General features: G+C 38.1%; 2 protein-coding genes and 1 long non-coding RNA gene across 4 annotated transcripts; 2 read left to right on the top strand and 1 right to left on the bottom strand.

Annotated features, from left to right (window-relative positions):
- Nucleotides 1-53: 53 nt before the first annotated feature.
- Nucleotides 54-25101, top strand: LOC116174264 (protein quiver-like). Its single transcript, XM_031492157.1, has 4 exons — nt 54-182; nt 23071-23115; nt 23304-23447; nt 24859-25101. The coding sequence occupies exons 1-4, from the start codon at nt 158-160 to the stop codon at nt 25053-25055; spliced, it is 411 nt and encodes a 136-aa protein (XP_031348017.1). The 5' UTR covers nt 54-157; the 3' UTR covers nt 25056-25101.
- On the top strand, nt 6161-14107 carry LOC116174276. 2 transcript variants are annotated; one of them, XR_004146078.1, is made up of 6 exons: nt 6161-9214; nt 10254-10524; nt 11021-11115; nt 11164-11232; nt 11289-11702; nt 11757-14107. It is a non-coding gene; the product is annotated as an uncharacterized LOC116174276 (long non-coding RNA). The 2 variants fall into 2 exon arrangements; XR_004146077.1 differs by having other exon boundaries at nt 6161-10524.
- LOC116174256 (jerky protein homolog-like) lies at nt 20717-21749 on the bottom strand. Its single transcript, XM_031492146.1, has 2 exons — nt 20972-21749; nt 20717-20921 (listed from the first exon to the last, which is right to left on the bottom strand). Exons 1-2 carry the CDS (start codon nt 21675-21677, stop codon nt 20896-20898), a joined length of 732 nt encoding a protein of 243 aa, XP_031348006.1. The 5' UTR covers nt 21678-21749; the 3' UTR covers nt 20717-20895.
- Nucleotides 25102-26843: the final 1742 nt, after the last annotated feature.

Genomic DNA, 26843 nt, shown 5'->3' with positions numbered 1-26843 from the left:
GCTTGACTCGTTGAAATAACTATTGGCAGCTATTTATAAATGCAAAATTGCGAGATATATTTAACTTTTCTATACATATACCAAGCATTTCTTCATATTCACAAGTCACAATTGATTAATTAATAAGAGTGATATCTGTTAATTAGTGTTGTACAATATGAAATTTGGAATTCTCATAATTAGTAAGTACATTTTGTGCTTTAATATAATAACATGACTATAGTAAATTGGCGCATCTAAAATTCTGCGCGTTACACCTGAAAATTGCTCTTTATTTACTTGATTTATACGCCTCCTTTTTGTAAATAGTGTATTGGATGTGTTCGCTATTAGAGCTATCGATATTACATATAGCATAAAAATTTGAGTGTCAAATTAATCATTATCCAAAAGTGCCTCAAATTTATTTACTTTTTTTGTAGTGAAATTTATCTGTAACAATGTCGTAAACTACAGACCTTGAAGCTTGTGACAGTTTCTGATGAAGCTCGTCTGTAGCTCGCATATAAAATTTGATTGGAATCAGACATTATGTTCTCCCTCCGGATTGACTTTAAAATTTAAAGAAAAAACGTAGGTTTGGTGAATTAATAAGGATTTTTTTCTTATTCTGTTTACTATCCAGCACAGCAACAAGTGTTGTAAATGATGCTTTTAACTTACCTATAAAGTTTGATTAGAATGGGAGATCATCTTTGTCTCCGGTTAATTTCATAAAAAAACAAGAAAAACGTTAAATCCTCACTACAGGGTTTACAAAATCCACCTTTATGAAAATTGAAATTGTGATGGTGGCATTATTATATTTCAAGAAAAAGTTCACAAAAATTACAATAACGTGTTACATATTACATTACTATGTTTTAATGAGCGCGAAAATCCTTCTTATACTACGGGAGCCCACGACACTAAACCTAGTGCGATAAAATTACCCGATATTATATATATATATATATCCTGCGATATGTTCCGACATGCAGCAGACCCTCAATTACCTTCTCGCGTAAGAAATGAAATTTTACGTCTATGTGTTTGGAGCGCTTGTGGAACTCGGGATTTCGTGCTAATTTTATAGCACTTGCATTGTCAATAAACAGGGGTCAACAGGAGGCTCACGATCCTGTAAGAAAATGTTCTTTTTACTTCTTTTAATTTTATTTAAATTGATGTTGGTCTTCCTATTGGCGTTTTCGCGTATACCTGTCACTTTGTCTATATTTTTTACGTGTAAAATAGGCTACTGGTTCTTGGAATTCTAGTGTTTCCTTGTTTTTGTTTAGATTCTCTATGTTTTCTTTTGCCTTTTTTAACTGCTTTTGATAGAGGGTTTCGTAGAAAGGCATTATTTCATCTTTGCGCTTTTGATTGTAGGATTCATAAATAATCTGATCTAAGTCTATTTCGTGGGCATTTAGGTCATCAAAGGGGCTATGTATAAAAGGGCGAATGGCGTATATACATCTTAGCATTGTGTTAGTTTTAACGAATTTGTTGGTTTCGTTGAATAAACGTCTGCAAACGCGGATGACATCCGTTTCTAATTCCTTCTCTTGGAAGTACACACCATATAAGATTCGCGGTTCAATAATTTCCTTAAACGTTTTTCTGAGGCTCTCTATTATGGCTCCTCTACATAGTGTAACTTCGTAGTTGGAAGTTAAGGTCGACAGTGAGTTCCTCCGGTATAGGGATTTCACAAAATACTTCTTTCGCGTGTGCTATACACTCGGGTAAAATGAAATTCTTGTCTATTCTTGTTTCGGGTAATAACTGATCCTTCTTGGATGTTTACGGGAATTCGCATTTTATTTTCTGCGTTCTGCCTGAAAGGCTTGAAGTTGAATGAATTTAATTCTAGATACAGATGAATTTGTATTCCACCTATTCTCAAAAATTTATCTTGGTAGTTTATGGTCGTTCGCAGCTTAATGAAATCTTCGCTTCCCAGTAACGCATCGAATCGATCGTGCCATTGAAATACGAGGAAATTAATTTTGTGGTTTATACCGTGTGGTTTATACCGTACGTGGAGGTACTAGTCACTGTTTGATTAATGCTTTTGACCGTATAACGTTTTTCAAAGAAGTAATTTTTAGAATAGGTGTGTGCTACTTCTGCGTTCATTAGAGAATGAGAGGCTCGCTTAGGTATTCTTGGTTATTTTCATGATATTCGGCAAATTGAGGTTGGGTTTCTTCTGACCTATCTACTTGATACGAATAATCTTGATCTGCCTGTGGTTCTACGTTTGTGTAGCTACAAAATCTCTAGGTCCCGTAGGTTTAAAGTGATTTGGGAATTCGCGGGGTTGATTTCTATTATTGTGATAGGTGTTTCGTGTACTTATGGACATAGGTGTGGGCTTGTACCTATTATTGTTATCGTTGTTTACTCCTCCAAAGACGGTAGGTTGGGGATTGTCGGAATGATTAGTTCGAGTCGGTTTTCCGAACACCTGACTGTTGGTGGGGTAATTGCTTTGTATTCGCCTACTCTGGATATTGATTGGTCCTCTAGGAAAATTCTGAAAGGATGGTTCCGGTTGCAAATTAAAGGTAGAAACATGTTGGACCTGCCTCGCATAGGACCTGGGATTATTCTTATCTGAAATTTTGGAAGCAGTTTCGCATGAAATCGAGGAAACTAGCCTGGTTCTGCAAATTATCGTAATTTCTCAAGTGAGCGAGACATTCTTCCAGGGAAAGAAAGGTTTTCATAACGACAAGAGATGAGTACGGTTTAAGCAAACCTGCGCAAAAGGTGTCATTTGCTTTAATTTTATAGTGTGATATTTTGTTATTTAGAATGTTCTGGTCATTTGTACTAACACTAACATATAATCTAAAATTTTTTGTAATTTTTGCCTTATTCTTTCATGATAATTTTCATAGTTTTCGCTAAAACGTTGAAAACATGTCATTAAGTCATTTTCCAAAATCGTTTCGCTACGCTGATCACCAAATCGATTCAAAAGGACCTGTTTTAGCTGAGGCCAGGTTGTACAATTATTGTTGTCAAAGTCTCTCTAGCCGCTCCTTCTAATTTAGAACAACATAACTCGAAAATTATCTTGTTATAAGAACATTGTTCTTGCCCTGTAGTGGTATTTATGTAAGTGGATACAAATTTCTCGCACTCTCTTATATAGTAGGCACGATTCGCATCGCCCCCATCAACAGTAGGAACGATCTCTTTTGCAAGGTTAATTTCGGAAAAGTGGACGTTAACTGCCATTTTAGAATTACTTGAGTTTCTTTTTAAAAGGGATCTATCCCTATACATAGACCTTATAAAATAAGAGCGAAAACTTTAGTTAAGGATAAAATGACAGAGGAATATCGTTGCAGATAACATCACCTGGAGTCGTCCAGAAGGGTAGTGGTCAAAGTTTCGCTTCTTCGATAAGTTGTGCTGGTGGGGTCCAAAGTTACCGGATGGTTTTCGCTACTAGAAGAATTCGGGTAGTTGAGTCCTCTAATTTGCTCGGCCACAAGTTTGTTCTTCGGAATTTTTGCACAGTCTTCTACTAATGAAGTATTGAAATACAACGGAGAACTTAAGATGTTTCCGTTTAGTAATCCTGTTCGCAGCGCCAATTACGTTTGAGGAACAAAAGATTAAACAAAATAACTTTTATTATTATTATTGCACAATCACATTAATTGAACAAGAGATTAAACTTAGAATAATTTTGATTATTACTATTACGATGCTATGAGTAGTTACCAGACCGACGTCTATAGTAGTACTTGTGTTTTGTTTTCCATGCATTCCTATTTATGACTACCTTAATATACCTTAGGGTTAAATGTAACATTCCATTATTGATACAGAAATAAAGTTAAAAGATATTGCTAACTAACTTCTGCTCTTAGACAAATAACTCAATGATAATCCAATATAATTCGAATAAACATGTTAAGGGTGAAGATGTTGCTAACTAACCTCTCCCCTTAGACAAATAACTCAATAATAATCTACTCCAATCCTAATAAACATTTTAAAGGTGACGTGTAACCTTTGCCTTTAAGAAAATAAGTCAAACGGAATCTAAAGTTTTAGGGGTGTCGTTAGATAACCTTTTCGTCTGGGGACTAAATGATTGCATTCAGCGAATTACCTAATATTGTGTGTGTTAAGTGATAAACTCAAAACTATTAAAATTGGAAATGTATGTAATACGTTCAGGATATGCAAGATTATCATAAAATGCATGAAAATCGACTGGTATAACACCCTTCAAATGTTGAAGGTTGTAGCGTTCCAAAATTCTGTAAAATAGAAAATTATTTATATTCAAATTTAAAAATTAGCAAACTTTTAATGCAGTCGTATAGCGCATGAACGCGATACGCGGCGGCGATAAACGGACAATTTTTGAAGGAATAGGAGAAGGCATATGGCGATCTTGTTATAGAGACGTTCTGAATTATTAGTTAAAACAAATTTAGTTTAAGAGACTTATTTAAGTCAGTGGGGTTGCGTGACTGAAAACAACACGTAAGTTACTGAAAATAAAATCTATTTAATAAACGTCAATAATTTTAGGTTTTTAGTTACTTAATTTTCTACAATAATTATTCCAGCACAGATTACAGCAGACAATAAAAAGCACATTATTTTGATAAGTGTCTGAAAATTCTTACGAGGGCCGTTCGTCATCTCTAGTAAGATATAAATTCAATAAGTACCTTAGTCATATTTAGGGACGGGTTACATTTTAGGGCTCTCAATTCTAAGTGTTGGAATTTGAACTACGTAGCCAGCTCCTGATGCCTATAGGACGCAAAATATTATATCACCTGCAAAATAACTAAAGAAAATCGTGTCCATTGCGATAAGAAGGAACGTAGCCGCCATAATTCCACCTGCGCTGCTCAAAGGTTTGAAAGTTAACCAAATCTGTAAACAGCGATGATTTTATGAATTCCCATATTGAAATAAATCTATCGTTATCTTTGTTGGGATTTAATTGTTAATGTTATTTGTGTTTGTTGCCAATAATTTGTGTATCATTGCTAGATTAGTAACGGTTGCAAACGTGAATGATCAATCATCCGCTGCATTCAGCATTCAATTTAAAACTTGCCTGTTTAAATAAATTAAACAATTTATGCATATATGTTTATCAATATTGTCCCACCACCTGTCGTTGGGCAATTTAAAATAAGACAGGTTGGCGCCCACCAAACAACGAATAAGTAACAATAGGTAACCCACGATTCCAGCTTCCGAACCTTCGAGCACGGTCAGCACCTATAACCACCAAAGTAAGGTTACAAGGTGCTGCCACTTCGACAGTGCAATTGAAATTGCCTTTTTATATAAAGCATGCGGTTGGGCTGCAATGTTTACCTTCGTGGGCGTTCTTGGTAGATCTTGATAACCATCATCATAGTTTAGTTTGTAGGTAATGCTCTTGTTACTGTATATTAAACATACAACATCTGTGACAACAGAATCGCCTGCCTTCTTCCCAGGGCGAATGGAGTCATAGTATTGGAGATGTTTTGCAGAATGGTCCTTAAAGAAGCCATGTGTAAGATATTTCACATCAGTAGTGTAGCTGGGTACGTACGGGCACAGGAAGTGACGTCAGACTAATCAGCAGTATTGGCCCCGTGACGGTAGACGGCCAAAGAGAGACGAGTAATGGCTGCCGTCGGCCATTTTGTGGTTTACGAGTTGATAAATGAGAGAGTTGACCATTTTGTATTTGGCGTGTTGGCGCGTGATGAGGTGACCCCCTCGGTGGTATGTTGGAATCATCGAGATGTGTTGCAGTGGTATGTCATTTTATGGTCAACATTTCTTAATGGGAAAAGGAAAAGGCCAACGTGTTTCATTCCTCCGGCATCCCTGACTACAGGGATACCGGAGGCGGGCTGCTCAGGGCTTCCTGACCCTCTTCAGTCAGAGAACGGGATTGTAAGGATGGGTAAAGTTAGGGATGGGAACGGAAGGAACGGAGTTAGGGTGCTGAGGGGGGGAGTACTGCTCCAGCATTCGCCTCGTAGATTTCAACATAATGCTAGCATTATGCGAAGCTACGTATGTCTGAGGAAAACCCCCAGACAGAGCAGTCGGCAGCGGGATTCGAACCCACAACCTTCCGAATAGCATCGGTGAGCGCATCCACTGCGCCACGTGCCTCGGTTCTTAATGGGACTGTTTACGGAGCTAGGTACTTCTTATGAGGGGTTGTTGCCTTGAGAGGGAGCCTTTGCTTGCGGGGGTGTGGTAGCACTAGATGGCGAAGGGTAGCAGGGAAAGAAAAAAAAGGTACCTGTGCCCTCTAGCGGTACAGGTTTGCAAGTAAGGTGTCAGGATTTGAACGGAGCTTAAAACGCTAGCTGGTCTAGCAGTTAACGGAGTTAATCACTAGACCAACTAGAGCTTACTTTGAGGAAGACTAAAAAAAAGGTAACAAATAGTTCGTTAATTCACCTTGAATGCAATATTTGCATTATAAGCGGAGCTGGTCCATCAATATGGATACGTTGCCACGGTTGATTCCAGTGTTTAGTACAGCGAATTCGATTACATATTTCGCTATCATTTTGATATATAATGGGTATCTTGGTCCATATCTGCATTAGTTTGTTAAACGTTTAGTTGCAGTAATGCATTCCTCGTTTCATTAAAGTACTTTTCTTTTTCCGCTTCGAATTGTTGTATACTTTCAAGTATTTGATTCATTTTAATCTAGAAATTGTATAATTACCATATCGATGTAAAAATGTAAACTCACCACTCAATCACCGCGCACAGTTGCATGTAAATGAATTGTAATCAATATCCGCCTTAGTCCTTTAGATAACAGGAAAAGAGTAACCGCAGCGAGCAATTAAAGTCGCATACACACGAAACATAAAAAAGGCTACGTATATAGGTACTATATAACGCGCATGTCTTATAATCAGTGTAAAAGAGTCGATACTAATCCTTGGGACAGCAGTAGCGGATCGAATCGTGCTACCTACATTATGAGCGATCAACAAAACAATTTGAACCTGTCCTCAAAGAGCTATGGAGTGAGGAAAGCGCAAATTTTAGTTGGATTGATAATTCGGCAGAAACGATAGTCACAGATTCGACTTTAATATCAACATGATCTTTAATTCTCGATGGAGTGATTAGACTAGAACTGTGGCATTGAAGGATTTTGCGCCATCCGTGCAAGTATTTTGTAATCAGGCATATTTCAAATATTAAAACAGAGCGTATAATTCGGCTCATGTTAAATGGTCTGGAAGATCAGCAGAATCAGGAAAGGTTTATTGGCTGTGGCATAACAATCGAGGCAGTTAATTTTACACCATTTTACATAGTGTTCTGTTAATCAAAAAAGCGATCACCCTCCTTTTTGCTGCCGTAACTGCTGTGAACCAAAAATTAGACAACTTTAATGATCATTCCATGTACTGAACGTATTACAACTTCATATGTGCAGTAGAAGAAACACTTCATAGGGAAGTTAAAACACATGACGAAAGCATTTTGTCAAGAGGGAAATTTTTCTGTCAAAACCTCTAAATTATTAAAATCGATAGTTGAATGCAGGCAATGGACAACTGATTTAACGTTTTGTTAGAAATTGTAAATATTTACCCTGAAACGTTTAAGGATGTTAGAGATAAGCTAAGAATATTTTAAAAAAAGCTGTATGTTATTAATAAAACACCTTCATAAGTATAATCACTCTTTTATTTTCTAATACAAGTACGTCTAGGTTGTAAATAAGGTTTAACATGCTTATCAAATTTGATGAGATTAGATAATACATCATAAAGCTGTTCTAGTAGCCCCTTATTAGCGCAATGAATCTTGAATAAAGATAAATCCAGGATTCCTGTTTGAGTCACCTGCTCCGAAAATTCACTATATTTATAAAATTTATTGTTGTTATCAATAAAGTAGAGATAACCATCAATATATTTAAACACGGATGTGAATTTGTTGGGGATGTAAGGAAATGTTTGGCTGTATATCAATCGATTCTTCGGTTTATTATTGCAATCATCAAACTCGATCACTTCGTTCGAGCCATGGTAAATAAGTGAGCGTCCAGAATAAGTGTTAAATGCAGCGTTCACTGCACCTGGGATCCCAAATCGATGATAGGGCTGAGGCCATCCTGCTAGCAATTGTAAACTAGGGAACTGCACTATGTAAATTTGACCTCCGCTAATGAATATAATGTCACTATTAGGTTTCTGATATATCGCTTCGAAACGTTCGAAAGATTTCGGAAGGAACGGCAGCCATTCGAATAAATTCCTCGCGGTCTCAATGTAATTACTACCTAGAGCTGATATCCTCACCCAATGTTTGTAAAACATATAAATTCGTTTGTTTAAAATTAAAAAGCGTTCCACTTGAATTGCGCACAAATCGGGTGGTTCACTAGATGACGCTTTTTCTTCAGAGTAGTATCAGCAGTGGTGCTTGTAGTTTTTGTAGTAGTAGAAGTAGCCTTCTTCATTGGGATCTAGCTTCTGTATACCTACGATATCATCAGCGCCCAAATCACGCTTATCGCGAGTTATATAGGGAAACATAATTGCATCTTCATCCTTCGAATGTTCTAATCCCAGTGCATGATCTATCTCATGAACTAAAACCGCATAGTAGCTAGTTGAATCTGCAGGCGGTATATTTGAATCCTCAAAGTACCATGCTTCACTTCTATCCATATGTAATGTCTACCGGAGTCTGACTGCGTTTTGGAAAGTTGGCATGTGCTAGTTTGCCACCTCGACCGTCTAAGGCCCGTTGAGATGTGGAATGGGGATTTAAATACATCGAATGATTGAGGCTTTGAAATGTTATTAATATTATCATATCCAGAAGTTTTATACGCAAATTTTAAATTTGCATATCTTCCTCAAGTTTGGAAAGCTTCTCTAGTGCGGGCTAGCGCTCGATAATCACTATATGCAAGATGATAATATATTGTTTTCTTTTCCCATTTATAGGGTGCTACCGAATAGGAGCTCAAAATATCTTCGTTTCCGCATCTAGGTCTCACCATAAACCCAAAAGTGTCATCATAGAATTCTTCATCCGTAGGTAGCTTGTAATATTCTTGAAATGCTTTTAATTTGTTACTAGTTCTGGAGTTAAAGACCTTATTTTCTCTTCGTAAAGCCATTGAAAGTTATTCTGAGGTAAACACTGAATTTGAGCCCAACCATATAAATTAACCATATCCGTGTATAGAATATGAGAGGACGGCTTGCTAGAATCATAGTTTTCCATATACTTGTTGATTGCTTTACTATATTTCGTGCAGCACTGAGTTATTCTGCCTCTTATTCCCTTTTCCACGAACAATACCATATCGATATCAGATAAGAGATCCAGTTTTACCTTTGTATAGTTGAGCATGCATTGCCACGAACCTGGTGCGGTAAAGAAAAACGCGGGGTCTAGTTTATGCGTTGTTATGCATTTCTCTCTAAAATTGGTGAAGACGTCGGCGAGCAGAAGCACATCGCTCGTTAGATAAAGGTCGCTATATTGACCCAAATTTTGAATGTAAAATTTACGCCAAACGTTTCTAGCATGGGAATATTGCTGATCCGAAATGTCGAATTGCGTTATCTGCTATAAAATTTGCTTTTTTCGGGAAGCGATGATTCCTCGAATTTCGTCCAATCATCCTTGTATTCGTACGGAAACACATATTTTTTAGTTAATAACTTTAACTGCTTATCGTTTAAATGGCCTTAGAGCGTAAAATTTTAAAATCGTCAAATTTTAAATATGATGCCAATTTGTCTAATGATGAATCCATAAAGCGAAACGAATCTACAAATCTGAATTGCACTGTAGTGTCCTTCATGTGCTTAGTGAATGAGATGTAGCGCTCTTTGTTTTTAGGCAAAAGTGTAACTTTACCGGGAATAGCTTGTGCAATGTTTTTAATAATAACATTACTATCGTAACCGCTGAAATTATGGAAAAATATTGGAATCATGTGAAGGGGCCTTATAACGAAGATTGCAAGCCTGATGGGCACTAGATCGAAATCGGCCTGTAAAGTGACAGTGATCGCGAACTTTGACCCCCCTCCAGTATCGGCCCTTCGCAAATGTGACAATGAGTGCTTACATTATACGCGAGCATTTGCATATCACTCAGCGGTGCCATTGGCATGGGTGTATCGAAATATCGTTGCAAAAAACGCATCATCCACGAACCATTCCCTGGCATGGTGAAGAACATCGAGATTTGGTCTTTTTCCAAAGCTCAATATTATATTAAGGACAGGTCCACTATCAGCAAGTAAAAAATTTTCAAAAAATCCTGGTCGAACTTCGTATGCCGAATAAACTTATGGGATAACTAATTGCTCCAAATTTGCAGGATTTGGGGGAGCCGCACGGATTTCCAACCTTTTCCTTCTCACAGTCTTTTTAAGCGTTTGGGATCGAGGAAGTGCACCTCGAGCTGCATCTAAAGTGCATTCATTCAGAACTTGTGGGTTCAATAGTGTCAGCTGCACGACGTTTAAACCTGGTAATGATTTTTTGAACTTCTACCTTTGCAGCGGATGCTTCGTGTAAATGTTGATTGATAGGTTTCAAAACTCCATCTTCCCCACTATGCAATCTGGCTTTGCACCTTCCTCGTTCTTGGCATCTCCAAAACTTAACATTTCCATCACTTGACATCCTATCAAAAACGTACACAAAACTTTCACTACAAAAGTTTGCTTGAGAACGCTGTGAGAGTATTTCATTTTCCATTGTCGATTGAGCACTGCTCAACTAAGGTTTCGATTAGAGTGCAACCACACGTGTAAAGATTGCAAAGTAGTTTCAGTTTGCAAAACTAGTTGGTTAGGTTTAGAAAAACTTAAATAATAAACAAAAGACATTTTCCAAGTACCGCCCTTGCATTTTGTATAGAGTAGAATTCACCTCAACCCAGGTTCGAACACCCTACCTCCGGATTTATAGTCCAACGCTCTACCATTGAACCATAAAGCCGGATAGTAAATTTGTCCTTTCAGATAAAAATGGCTCAAACGAAGCACGTGCTGAAGTTTAGTGCCATTCATTGTGAATTACTTCACCAGTGCTGATGAAACAAAACTTATTCGAAGAGGTAGTATTGATAAATAATATATTAAAATGTAAAATTTTATACTTCAAGGGGAAAATGCAGTGAAATTAAACCACGTAGAACAGTGCTGAACTACTCGATCGATTGTACGATGTAGAGGTAAAATATTTATTTTAAAGATTTAATCAACATCATATTAAACTATTATTTATTAGGTATATCTATAAGGATGGCGAAATCGAGAAAACAAAATGTAGCTGTCCTCGAGGGCAATCATGCCATCATGTAGCGGCTTTGTGTATATATGGCCATCATAATATTTCAGTACCCGATGTTCAGTGCCAGTGGGCTAAACGGAAATCGAAGGAAATCACCACGAAAACTGTTGACGAAATTTATCGGGCCATTCAAATCTTCATCTTCAAATAAAGAGTAATGTTTTATAGAGAAGGTGCTAGTGAATGAGGAAAAAATTAAATCCATCATCAGTGAAGCCACTATTGGCCAGGCCAATAATCAACATTGGCTTATTTGTAGAAAAAATCGCTTAACCGCAAGTAATTTTGGAGCAGTATTGGCTGCAATAAAAAGGAACCGCTATCCCCCATCACTGTTTAGGCGATTAATTGGTACTATAACCCAACAATGTTTGGATTTATTTTTTCAATCGATAATAATTTTAGAGAGATGAACCGGAAGCTATAGAGCAATTCCAAGCCATCACAAATCTCCAAGTTACACCTACAGGATTGTGGTTGCATCGGTGTGGTTTTCTTGAAGCAAGTCCTGATGGATTTGTAGGACATGAGTGTATTATAGAGATGCCCATACCAATTTCGAAATAAAATTTTAAAGGAGGAACTTAAAGCAAATATGTCTTATATTGTTTGTTATGATGATGATACTATCGTAATTAATCAAAATCACCAATATTAAGCACAAATTCAACTCTTGTAACGGAAGCTTGTTAAATTTTTCAAGTTTTGTGGATTTCAAAATTATATTTGAGTAGAAGTGTGTATCGATGATTCAGATTTCTGGGAAGTTGTAGTTTTCATTAAAAATAACAAACATTTTTTTTGTCGAGGTAATTAAGTTTCAAATATCGTGAAATATAAGATGAGTTATTGGTTTTGGACTTCCTATTTTGGGCTAGTTAATGATTAGTACGTGATTTAAAAAAGGTCACTGGTTAAAAGACGCAATTGATTCTAAGAAAAATATGTAATTAAACAGCGAGGCTAAAAAATTATGAGTTTGTTTATTTCCGGTCACTCGATGGGAGCGTTAATTACGGGCGCTGGTTTTGTCGTTGATATTCACGCGGAGCGTGGATACCGTCGCAGAAAACGCGGCTACGGGCCACTTAAGTAATGAGGTGCTGGGTATTAAAGACCTAAACCTAACTTACAATGAACTTACTTAGATTATAATAAATTATAACCCAGCTTGGAAACGGTCTGGGAATCTGACACTTCTGCCAGAGCGCGTAGTGATTAACCTACTATTTCCTAAGCTTACATCGCTACTTACATTACTATTTACAATCACCGCGGGAACAGGATTCCCGGCGTCGCATTTAACCTGAATAGTGAAACCCTGTTCGTCGTCATCGCAACTTTCATCAAACTGATCTTGCTCGGCGATATTTTCTGATAGCGTAAATGCCGGTTTTAAACGGTCGATGGAGACGCGACACTTTTTGTCATTGACTTCAATTATGAAAGATTTTTCGTCGCGTTCCAACACTATATGGTCCGTCGTACGGAGGGTCAGATAAACCGCGCACCGCGTCACGGCGAAGAAAAACGTATGGAGACGTTGTTAATTCTTTGAACACAAAAACTTTCTTTTCGCCATGGCGCCGTACCGGAGTTGGTTTAATATCGCTCATGCGTTTCTTTAAATCGACCACAAATTTAGACGTCGGGTGGTCATTACGCGTCAGGAAAAATTCCGCAGGCAATCTTAGGCTAGTCCCGTAAACTAATTCGGCAGCTGTAGTTGCCAGATCCTCCTTAATCGCGGTACGGATCCCTAGCAAAACGATTGGCAAAGTAGCAACCCAATCATTGCCACCATGGCATTTTATAGCGGCCTTGAGTTGCCTGTGAAATCTTTCGACTAAACCGTTCGCTTGTGGATGATAACTTGTCGTACGAATACGTTTTGTACCTAACAAGTTGCATAACTCTGCAAACAACGCGGATTCGAATTGGCGTCCTTGATCGGTTGTTATACGCGAAGGAATACCAAAACACGCTATCCATGTTGATAAAAACGCAGTTGCGACGGTCACTGCTTCCATATCCGCGATTGGGATTACTTCAGGCCATCGAGAGAAGCGGTCCACACACGTCAAACAATATCTGTAGCCTTGACAATAACTCATGCTAATGATATCTAAATGGACATGTTCGAAACGATCAGCCATATTCTCGAATTGCTGAACAGGCGCGGAAACATGACGAGTCACTTTGCATCGCTGGCACGAAATGCACGCACGCGTCCATTCTCTGCAATCTTTGTTTATTGCAGGCCAAACGAAACGCGAAGTAATTAGATGCTGTGTAGCACGAATACCAGGATGGGATAAACCATGTAATGAATTGAAAACGGCGCGACGAAGATGTAATGGGACAAAAGGTCGTATTACGTCGCCAGTCGTATCGCAATACAAATTCGTATTGTATTCTGGAAAATAAACTTTTTTAAGAATTAGCGTTTGTTGCTCACGAGATAACCAATCTCGCAACTCCTTGTCCTTCTCTTGGGCGGCAGCGAGAGAAACGTGATCAACCGCAGGGGAGATTGATTGGACACGGGATAATGCATCAGCCACAAAATTTTCAGACCCTTTAATATGCTGGATATCAGTTGAAAATTGGGAAATGAAATCTAAATGTCGAAATTGACGCGGAGAGCACTTATCCAATTTTTGATTGAAAGCATAAATTAATGGTTTGTGGTCGGTGAAAATTGTAAAATTCCTACCTTCTACCATGTGTCGGAAATATCTAATCGCGCTGTATATAGCGTAGAGTTCCAGGTCATACGCGCTGTATTTTCGTTGGGCAGAATTCAAAGTTTTGGTATAAAACGCGAGTGGTTGCCAAGCGTTATTCACGCGCTGTTGCAATGCTCCGCCGATTGAAAAATCAGAAGCGTCCACCACAATGCTAATTAGCGCATTTGGAACAGGATGTGCAAGGATCGCGGCATCCGCGAGGGCCGTCTTTGATTCGGCGAAAGCGTCGCGAGCTTCGTCATTCCACTCAACAGGAGCGTCCCCCTTTTTTGAACCCCTAAGTAAGTCGTTCAAAGGATGTAGAATTCTGGCAGCGTGCTGTACAAAACGTCGATAGAAATTGAACATTCCGAGGTAACAACGTAAAAGGCAGAGAAAATTTGGAAATCGCTTCAACGCGTTCGCGCATTGGAGTTATACCGCTGGCATTTACCGGATAGCCGAGGAAAGCTATTTCGCTTACGCCGAAAACGCATTTCGCGGGATTAATCACAACCCCGTATTTCGCGAAGCGGTCGAATAAAAGTTTCAAATGCTCTACATGCTGAGCTTCGTTCTCGGACGCAATTAAAAAATCGTCTATATACGCGTATACGAAGTCAAGTCCACGTATAATCTCGTCCACAAAACGCTGACAAGTTTGCGCTGCGTTGCGCAATCCGAACATCATCATCACGGGTTCGAATAAACCAAATGGCGTAATTATGGCGGCCTTTTCGACGTCTTCCGGCGCAATGGGAATTTGATTAATCCTGCAGTACTCGCGTGAAGATTTGTTACGTGTCCCATAATAACTAACAGGCTTAAATGAAAAGTTAATTGATATTTTGGTACAAAGTGAAGATGTGTGTCATATTTTTTTATTAAGAACCATTCAAACGAGAAATAAAATTAAGAAAGACAATTAAAAAATTTAAAGAAACCCGATTATTCGTCTTCTTTTTCTTCGCATTTTAAGCACACTACAGGCGAATCATTTTGATGATCTTTTCAAATCCAATTATTATTGCAAATGGAGCAGTAGTCTCTGGTCCTTTTGTCTCTTTTGCGAGGACATATGTAGCACCGACCATTTCCTGTTCGGGCCTTCTTTGACGGTGATGCAATGTTGTTTGCAGAAGTAGATGATTCTTCCAAACGTTCGGTTACAAGCAAACAGCATCGTTCCCTCAACTGTTTTGAAATATTGGGAATGCCAGATCGTTTCCTAATTTGCGGTTTCATAAGATCCAAAGCTAAGGTGCGTAAAAAATCGCGTCGTTTGTGAGTTAGGTTTGAGTTGTTCATTTGGAATAATACTAATGCATTAATTGCTGTTATATTCATAATATCAAAAAATATAGTAAGAGGCCATCTCCTACTATTTCTAGCAACATTGTACGCGGCACACATCTGGTCGACAACATCAACTCCAAACTTGGTGTGATTGTAGTCCACTACCATCGTTGGTTTGCCAGTTTCATGGTCAATACTGTCATCTGCATGGCTTGTAGATAGAACCAGTACATTTTTGTTCTTTCTTGGAACAAACGATACAAGAGTGCACTCATTATGAAACGCGAACTGACTACTCAATGCTGGTCTCTCAGCAGTATTTATAAACTCTGCCGGTATTTCTCGTTTATTTTTCTTGACTGTCCCGAGCATAGTAAGTTTGAATTCATTTTTTAGTTGAACAGCAAGTGCAAAGCTAGAAAACCAATTGCCCATGGTTATATTACGATATGTTCCTCTAATAAAAGAAACAAGTCGCTTGACAACATCCGAAGGGATGTTAGATAATTGAAAAGGACCGCCTGGTTGAGTTCCAGCGTATATTTCTAGATTCAAGGTATACATGTGACTTGAATCAACTAGAACGAAAACTTTTAGGCCGTATTTCGCTGGCTTTGATGGTATATACTGCCTAAAAGGGCAACGTCCCCTAAAGGCCACCAGTTGTTCATCAATTGTTAGATCGGGTCCAGGCATAATGGATTTCTGGCAGTTTTCTATAAACACCCCAAAAATGTTTCTTATTGCTGCCAACTTATCAATTTCTCTTCGTTCTTGCCGAGTATTGACATCGTCAAATCTCAAGCAGCGTCAAAGAAACCTAAATCGATTATACGACATTGTGCAATATATGGCGTAGAAGGTATAACATTCCAAATAAAGCCTTTATTTCACATTCTTCAGTCGGCTTCGCATCTCGCTCAGGATTGTAGTTAGACTGATTGTTTTGAATGTATAAATTTGTTGACGTAGTTACTGCTTCCACAATATTGCTACTAATAAAGATTTCAAAACATTCTAAAATGGTTTTAGCATGTGCTGCATTGCCTATAGGTCCAGGTTTTTCTTCGAAAATATTATACGCCCTAGTCCTTGTTTTTGGTGGGCAGATTTTCTTCCATTCCGTTATACGGTCCTTTCCAACGTAACGAGGAATCTGATCGTCATCAAACCACCCTATTATTTCTTCGGAATCATTCGGATCTTCTGCATCTTCCTCAGAATCGGTATCGTGGTCGCCGTTTTCACAAAAATCACCTTCATCTTCATTTGAATCCGCTCACCCTAGTATTTCCTCCTCCTCCTCTAACTAATTGTACCATTCCAACCATTGTTTAGGATCTTTGCTCATTTTTAACATACTAACAGTAAAAATCCACTCATAAACTAAGCAAAGTATAAATGATAACTTACCAACAAAATGTAATCACACAATGAAATTCGGAGGTCGCACGGGATACGCGTGTATCCCAAGGAAAAATCAGAGGGAAACAACAATAATTTAGAAAAAATACACACCTAAACTTCACCAAAGCATCAAATAAACTGTGAGGAAGGATTACCTAGAAGGCAGTAGGTGACACACCCCCCCTTACGACGCAAGCGCCGTTTACTTGTAAGTGGGATACGCCGGGTTAAACGCGCGAACAAGATCAATTTTTGAAAATACCCTCTTACCATGCAGGTTCTGTGCGAAGTCCTCAATGTGGGGTGGAGTGTACCTGTCGGGCACGGTGCGGGCGTTCAAACCACGATAATCACCGCACGGTCTGGATGTACCGTCCTTCTTCGGCACCACATGAAGGGGCGTTGCCCAGGGACTCTTCGATGGTCGCACGACGCCCTGTTGTATCATCATGTCGAACGTAGCCTTGGCGGACTGGAAACGATCAGCTGCCAGGCGACGCGCCTTGGCGCGGACAGGTGATCCAGGTGTCGTCTTGATATGATGTTGTACGCGGTGCTTAACGGTGCCTTCCCGAAAGACGGGCGGTCGCGTTAAAGCGGGATACGCAGCAAGCAGTTTGTGGTATTCCGACTCACCGATTACGGTTTTGATGGCCGAAATATTATCAACCGCCGTATAGCCCTGCGTAGAGAAACCAGTCGTCTTATCAATTACCGATTTGTTTCGCGGGTCGATTAACAAACCGTAATAATCCAAGAAGTCGACACCTATAATCGCGATATGCACGTCGGCGATTACGAATGACCACTTAAACTCGCGTCGAAGCGATAAATTTCAGTTTAATGGCACGTTTCCGTAGGTCGCGATCTTCGAACCGTTCGCAGCGTAGAGTTCATACACGCATTGCAGAAGGTTGCCGGATACCCACTTACGCGAATAAACGCACAAATCGGAACCTGTGTCTACGAGGAAGGATTTATGCAAATTTAAGTCTTTCACATAAAATCGGCGATGCGCTTGGCCATCGGTATTCGCCGTATCTACTGAAGGCGCGCATCGTTTCCCGACCACGAGCAAACACCGCGACATTTGGTCGCGCATTCTTTAAAGCGATTATGATAAAAACATAACCCGTCGCTGGCATCTTTACGACTCTCGGATCGACTCGAGGCCTACGATACTTATTTATTAAGTATCGTAGGCCTCGATCGACTACGCAAATTTTGATCGAGAGCGCGAGCGGGATCGTTGTTGCGTAATTGCGTTCACTTGGAGCGTCAACTGGTCAATTTTTGTTAAAAGGGCGGCGATGACGTCTTTGGTGGCGTTTACGTGCGGCATTGTTTGCCTTGCGGGCTTTACTTCGTGCACGGCATCGGCGAGCTTCAAAATTGTATCGGTAGCTCCCTCGCTGGAGGCGGCCAAGACGGTTTGTAAATCCTGGGGTAAGCGAGTTTTCCACACCTCGAGGATAAATTCTTCGCTGGTGCTATCCGTGGCTAAGGCTTTTAAATCGCGGAAAAATTCAGACGGCTTGCGATCGCCAATCTTCTCACCTTCTATTAACCTGCGCACCCTCGCGCTGTCGGACAGCGTCAGACGTTCAACGAGCTTTTCTCGCAGATTTTTGAATTTATCCGTCGCCGGCGGATTCAATAAAACGTCCTCGATTTGACCGATTGCCTTTTCCGTCAGACTCGAGATTGTCAAACTATACTTAACTTCATCGTCGATAACGTTTGACGTAATGAACTGTGCCTCCACCAACGTAAACCAAACCTTGATTTTGGCGGGCATAAATGCTGGAGCACGGAAAGGTCGCGGTGTGTTGACGTTTACGACGGGCGCGGACGGTGTAGCAACGTTCTCGTTTGGCATTTTTACTTGTTTTAAAAAATCACTCGCGGAATCGAAGGTTCACTTGTATCTTAATTATCTTAATCAAGATCACGTCGGGGTCACCAATTGAGGTGCTGGGTATATGCGCACTTCAGGAATTGTTTGTATTTCGGATTCAAACAATTAATAACCTTTATTATAGCAATTGATTTACAACAAAAATGATTTTACAACAAGCGCCTAACGATGAACAAAACTAACTAACTTACATCTAATAGGAACTACCCTTATAAACATCTGTGTCGCGTTAAGGATTACGTTTTTGATGTCCCACAGCGCAACCCATACTTATAATGGGTAGCACATGTGCGTGTCGAATAATTGATGTGAAAAGGACCGGTCACTTTCAATCCTGTACAAAAGGGATAATTTAAGCGGAACTCAGTTTCACTTTTTAGAAAGCGAAAGTAAAAGTTCTTCGCTACAGTAAAAAGGTCCAAACCAAATAAAATTGTTGTGCGTTTTAATTTAAAATCGTATCTTTTAACCAGGAACAAGTTGGTCGTTCTGGAAAAGCGAATTGTTCGGAAAGTATTCATCATTGAGTATCTTGCAAAAAAGCAACTGCAGTTTAGTTTAACGTGCGATTGAAAGACTTCCGTTCAGAAATTATACCAAGTACGAAAAGCGCGCTAGGAAATGGTTGTTCAATTTGGATTACGCGATTGGATTTAATAGACGAAGATTGAGAACAATCTAAAACATCCTCCACTACAATACCCACCATCTCAAAAGGGGAAGAATACCAATGTCTAAATTGTAAGTTATTTTTATGAAAAGTTATTTACCTAGAAATTTATTTATTTTTTATTTTGTCATTTTATAATTGTTTTTGCCGAATGGTTTTATATAGATAGGATAAATATAAGTTAGAAGTTAGAAGAATATTCAGGATAGATGTAAGTAATTGTGTAATTAAGATTTAATATTAAAAAAAAATCAATTGTGAGTGCAGTGGAATTTGGATTTATTTTATTTTTTTTAATATAATCGGTTTATTTATGTAGGTTTATTTTTATCAATCAGAAACGTGAGACGGTAATAGTAGGGCTATTACACTCTCCATATAACTAAAAAAGACCTTTGTTATTTATCTTATGGACACCAAATGATTTTATATTAACGATAGTTAAAAAAAATGATGCATGGATAGAAAATATTGAATTGTTAAAATCATTTTATTTAAAACATTTTGTAAGCAATATAATAAAAATACAATAGATTTAATGATTGTACAAAGCTTAAAAAATGATGAATGTATAGAAAACATTAAACATTTTATGTAAATCAGTTTGTAGGTAATTTAATAAAAATACAATAAATGTAATGAAACTATTCATTGACCGTATAAAGAGTTTCCACCTCCTTAATAAGTGGAAACTGTAAATTTGTAAGAGCAGCGCATGTTTTAAATATTATAGATGCATGTTCTACTAAAGTGTGCGGCATCATATCTAATATGCTATACATTTTAATTCTATTTATTGCACGCTCCACTGTATCCTTGCCCTAGCAATAGTTCGGGTTCTAATTGCTTGTTCTTCCGTAAATTGTGATGTCAAAAATGAAGGTAAATTAATTGATACACCCTGTGGCAGTAAATCGGATATTAAAAAGCCTTTCTCAGCGAGCACTAAGTCTCCTGGAACTAATTTCTCTAGCACCCCGCAATGTTCTGTAATCTTCTTATCAGAAGTCGAACCTGGATATGTCACTTACGAAGGTGATTACTCCATTTGGAGCAACACCTACTAAAGCCTTCAATGTATTGTTATGTTTATATGAACTATTCTTTGTTTTTCCATGTTTTCGGACTTCATGGTGCTTACCTCGGTACAGTCCATGATACTACAGCTAAGGAAAAAAACAAATTTTGCATGCCAGCATCATTTAGTCCTTTCACAAATTGTCGAATAATCATAGACTGTACCCATGATACTACAGCTAGTGTCATGGGTACAGTCTATGATTATTCGACAATTTGTGAAAGAACTAAATGATGCTGGCATGCAAAATTTGTTTTTTTCCTTAGATGGAATTGCTTGCATTAATTGTAAATACAAAATTTCATACAAAGCAAATAACCACGTTTTAAAGATATTGGCTACTGTTTCACGGCTAATATTGAAACGAGGGCCCAAATCGTCATTCAATAAGTTCAATCTCAATTTCATTAATGTCAAAAGAAGCTGGTCAATTCGACTTATCTTAATTACTTGCCAGTCTCTAAAATAACATCTAAAAAATATATAAAAAAATAACCAACAACAACAAACATTTTTATTTACCTTCCATATCTCCATCCAAAGAAAACAGATTACGGCGTAATTCACTTATAGGAATTAGATCTTCATCATCATATTCAATGTCTTCATCGTTATCGGACATAATTTTGTTCCAGCACTTTTGCAAGACTTCAGAAGAGACCTTTTCCCAAGCATTGCATAGCAGACATACTGCATCTTTTAGGTTACGAGTTTTTAACAACGTAACAATGCTGTTTTCGTTACTTGATAAAATGTGGGCTAAAAGGCTTTTTCGGTAAAATAATTTTGTCAGTCTGATGGCATTTTGGTCCATAGGCTGCAAGAGTGCTGTACAATTTGGTGGGAGGAATAATGTTGTGAATCTTCCATCTTCACTAGTCAGCTCTTTTACAGTTCCATGACTTGAGGCATTATCTATGATTAACAGCGCTTTTTCAGGCAAATTATGACTTCTTAAATGCCTCCTAACCTGAGGTATAAATGATTGATGAAACCATTCTATAAAAATTTTTGTAGTCATCCATGCATTAGCAGAGGATTTGTATTCAACAGGAATGTCTGCGTTTTTAAATGCCCGTGGATTTTTTGCCTTTCCTATCACTAGCATCTTTAGTTTATGTGACCCATTTGCATTGCAACAAGCTAAAAATGTTACCCGTTCTTTGCTTATTTTTCGACCTGGTGCGGTCTTCTCTTGGGAACGAACCAGCGTTTTTTCCGGCAACATTTTCCAGTAGAGAGCCGATTCGTCGGCGTTGTATATTTGAGTAGCCACAAGATTTAATTGTCTTACCTTCTCTTTAAATGTAGTCAAGAAAGGATTGACAACACTTTGATCATTGGATAGTTTTTCGCCGCACACTTTTAAAGCACGAAGACTATGCCTTTTTCGAAAGTTACAAATCCAGCCCCTGCTAGCTCTAAAATTATCATTTCCATATGTTTCGGTATAAAACTGTCTTGCTTTAGCAGATAAAATTTCATAGGAAATTGGGACATGCCTCGATCTTTGTCTACAAAACCATGCATACAAACGAGTTTCCATTTCAGCATATTAAGCTTTTCGTAAAGTTTTTCTGAGCCCTGGGGCAAATTCACATTGACCAATAAATCTTAAAAAAACAACAATTGTACAAAAAAACCACTAAAATTGTTTTAGAATTAATCCTACCTGTCTATTTTAGCCTTTTTCTTTTTTATGTCACAGATTGTAGATCTTCCAACCCCATACTCAGCGGCCAACACTTTACCACTTTCTCCATTGTTAAGTCTTTCAATAATTTCACTTTTTTGTTTTATGGACAATGTCTTGTGTTTTCTTTTAGGGGCCATTTTTATTTAAGCAAATATTAAAATAAAAACCCACTTATATCACCTCAAATGGCATTACAAACATCCCATGCAACAAGCAAAGTAGTATGTAAATATGTATGTATCACTGCTCAAAAGCATACAAAGCAGTAAAAATGCTGCACAACCAGTTTAATGTGAATCCCAGATGATGTAATTGGGGAAATCCCTGAACATCTAGTCACAATTTCTATAGGAAATATGCTTAAAAGTACAGGTTCGGATTATCGAGTACAATGAAATTCGGATTACAGAGTACCCAATGTATTGAAAAGCTTGTTCGGACTACTGAAGAATTCGGATTATCGAAAGTTCGGATTATCGAGTCTGCACTGTAGTATATTTACAAACATAAAAATTAATATGCAAACAGCCAAGCCATATAAGGCGTAGAGGAAAAAAAAACTCAGTACGTAATATAAATAAGCTGCAATGTTCCGAATAGAATATTAAGTGGACTTAGGAAATTACACAAAAATAAAAAGTAAGGATCTTATAGCGGTTCCATTCATAGAACTTCATAACTTCCTCATAGGTTGGTAACATATTGTCTTTAATATCACTTGCATCACTAAACAACGGGCATTTCCACATTAATCTATCCAATGTTATTACAACGGGCGGGTCTTCGTTTATGTTGTATCTAAAGAATAGTAAAACAATGATACATTCTCCGTTGCGGTATCTTTCCTTTTGCAGCGTTTGTTACCTTCGTTTTTGAACGACCGTCGTATTATAATGAATCATTACTAAAGCCAGTATTGTTTCAGCTATGTGTTTATCGGTTCTAGAACTTGACGCAAGGTGTTGTATACGTGAGTATTTTTTTATCATAAATTTTAATTTTAGCTGTATGAATGTCCCAAAAAAATACGCACACGTACATACATTTTGCATCTCTTTTCACGTCATTTTCTAATCAGATTTGAAGTTGAAACCCTACGCAATATTAACTCACATCCACATACGAATTGTAAAAATGTAATGATAATGTGTGTTACAGCGAAGCCTATAAACTGCTACAACTGTGACAGTGAGTATGACGTTCGCTGCAGGGATCCTTTCAACTGGTCGTCGCCCGAAATTCACCCTCCCTATATTTCCTGCAATGGATGCTGTATTAAATGGGTTTTAAATTCAAAAACACGTACGTATAAGTTGAATTGTATTGTTAAGTCAAGAGCTGGCGTTGGTTGAGGTCCGTTGTAAGATGTCAACTGTATGATATTGGCGACCCCTACACCTTCAATACGAATCGCCTCAGCGTTCAATATTTTTCGGGATACTTTTATATCAGTACTAACCTGTATGTTATGTTAACAACATCGGACAATTAAAGGACGTAGATAAAAGAATATATAAGGAGGATATGTTTTATGGCAAGTCAGTGTTTGACTGACGAGCCACAAGAGGTCACTTTGGCTCCGCATAATATATGTAATTTTTTCTTCAAACGTGAGATCGTCGTAGATAGCCGTGAGCACGTCGCTCTTTTGGCATTTTAGACGTCTGTGCGTTGGCATTGGCAGCATATAAAAAAGTACTAGATTATAATTATTGGTAGAACCAGTTTTGAAAGTGATACTTTTTTTCATGAATTTGTATTAATGAGGGCGAAGACACTTACAAAACGTGTTGTACAGGAAATTGTGTTGCATAGTAATCCTTAATAACCCATAATCGAATATCATTCACATTCGTGATTTACTATCCCTCATTAATTCAGGTTATTGTTCACATGGTAATGCATAGTAAAAATCGTGAAAACACTTTCCATACGATTTTATGGCCAAAAAAATCCGGTAAATTGAAATCTATGCAAAAAAAAGACTTTTTCTTCAACCAGCTGACGCTTCGTCCACCAACACTCTTCCTAGTCCCGAAAACGAGCATTTTTCGTACTTATAAAACAAGTAGCTATTGTCTGAGCCTGTCAATGGCAACGAGGACTTTTTTATACACTGCCAATGCCGACACACATGACGTCTAAAACATCAAACTTTTATGTCATGAAATGAGTTGTGAAATGTCGCGTTCTATTGACGTTTGAGGAAAAAAGCTAGTTATCGCGATAGTTCTTGCATTTTCAAGAAAAAGAGTCAAGCGGAAGCAGTGGGTAAAAGGCTGGTTAAAAGGCAAGATTAAAAATTAGACAAATTAGCTGTAACGTTGCGAGTTTTTGACTTATTTGTTGCATCTCATTGTTTCGATCAAACTTTCTAATTCCATGAGAGAGACTGAGAAGTGAAATAATAAACCCTAGAATTAAATAAAATAGAAACATAAAAAACAGAATTGTAATCAAAACCAATATTCATTCATTTTTAATTTGGTATGCACCTCTGTCATCAGCTACTACCCCTATTCGCCTAAGGCAATAATCAACCTTTTCACTTAATCGCGCCCTACTGACCAAATAATGGTTATTGTGTAAGAACAATAGCCTAAAAATGCTATACATCCTGTATTAAATGGCTCTAAAACATAAGTAAACTAAATTGGGATTCAAAGTTTTCTATTCCAAGAATGTATTGATTAAATTTCTTTTCTTTTTTCAGCAAAGGAGATAGTGCGAAGGTCTTGTATAACACAGTACCAGGTAAATTTATTCATGGTAGACAGAGGTTGTATGCAAGAGAGAAGCAAAACAGGTCATTTATGTTTCTGCGAAGAAGACTTATGTAATAGGTGTAGTACAAAAGTTCCTAATATAGTCTTGCTTGTTTTTATTACACTATTTTATATCATTAAATAAAAGGAAAAGGTCGTCGTGTTTCATTCCTCCGACATCCCTGACTATAGGGACGCCGGAGGCGGGCTGCTCAGGCTTACCAGAGAACGGGAATGTAAGGATAGGTAAAGTTAGGGGTGGGAACGGAAGGAACGGAGTTATGGTGCTGAGGGGGAGAGTACTGCTCCATCATTCCTCTCGTAGATTTCAACATAATGCTAGCATTATGCGAAGCTACGTATGTCTGAGGAAAACCCCCTGACAAAACCCCAGACGGAGCAGTCGGCAGCGGGATTCGAACCCACGACCTCCCGAATAGTATCGGTGAGCGCAACCACTACGCCACGCGCCTCGGTATCATTAAATAAAAGATATTGACCTCTATTAGCATATCACAATCTTTGCTAAAAACAATATGATTGAATTTCAACCTTTCACATACCGGTCTGTAAACGTACCTGTGATCGAAAAAATTGCAAAAGAAGACAATAATTCCCCAAGGGCCAAGATGATGTACCTTGGGAAGTACACTTTACACATATATATCTGAACAGGAGTCCAAAAACGTGATTTTTGCGTGGGAGCCATTTTAAAGTGTGGTGTTCGTTTTATCCTGCCGGGCTGCTTATATAACGGGATAATAAACTTCCTATACCTACCTAATGATTATTTTGGAAATAAAGTAAAGTAGTTTCAAGTTATTAAATATTTTTATTTATTTTATTGTATTATTAACAAAATAAAGGACTTAACTATATGTAATGAAAAAACGTATGGACTTAACTGTACTTAACAGTTTTGTGTTATTAAGACACGGGACTAACTCCTAACTTTTTTGTGATACCTAATAACACAACGACTTAAACATTTTTTGTTATTTATTTCTTCATCGTCATCGACGTCATCACTAATGCTGTCAAGTTTAAAATCCTTATAAAACTGGTGAAATCTTGAAGGAACCCACTGCAGCAAATTTAACAGGTGTTTGTGTTTTTTCGTGGTAATAGGCTTTGATGATTTTCTAAGTGCTGGAATCACTAAGTTTAGTCCACGTGTGGAATTTGCTCGACGATTAAAATTAACATCTTCAAATTCAGTGTCAGTAAAATTGGTTTTCAAAAATAGATGGCCGGGATGTTCTCTTTTTACCTGTAAGTGTACTGCTTCGGAAATTTTTAGTGTATTTCCGCTCTCAGATTTTCTAGATTTGATATAAGGTGCATTTTTATCGCCGTATAAACTTTTCAAGTCCAAGAAATCAGCAGTGTCCATATTAATTACAGAAAACTTTGGAGAGGTAATTCTAACAAGTTGTTGCCAGTCCCATGGAGTGGCTATCTGAAAAGCAGGAGTTTTCTTTACTTGCCTCTCAATTAATGCATGGTCAGTGTCTGCTTCAAGATGTGTGTGACCTCTTAGTAAGTATTTATGGTTGATGATTTTAAGCTTTGGGCAAATAGAAAGAACGTAAAAATAACACATCACAATCAATCTTAAAAAAGGGCAGCTTTGGTTCACTACTGTATTTGGGAGGAAAACTAATTAGCACTGGCATTCCTAAGCTGAGGAGAATTGGTTCAGGTTAAATTAATATCTGTTGGTGTACGGAGTCTCATATAGACTCCGGTTTACGGCAGATTGTTAAAACCTGGTTGGAAAGTGGCCTACCCCATTGGCTTACCATCACTGCTGATACCGACGTTGGTTGAGATTCGCTCTGATCACCTGGCCGTCTCGTCCAGACCTGCTGCGGCACGGCACCTAAGTGCTCCAAAACCACCTGGGAGTGCCGCCTTACTTACTGGGAACAGT

The sequence above is a fragment of the Photinus pyralis genome, unplaced genomic scaffold (genome assembly GCF_008802855.1).
Source record: "Photinus pyralis isolate 1611_PpyrPB1 unplaced genomic scaffold, Ppyr1.3 Ppyr1.4_LG1, whole genome shotgun sequence".
NCBI lineage: Eukaryota > Metazoa > Arthropoda > Insecta > Coleoptera > Lampyridae > Photinus > Photinus pyralis.
Note: the sequence above shows the minus strand (reverse complement) of the source record. Positions and strands in the feature narration are given on the sequence as shown.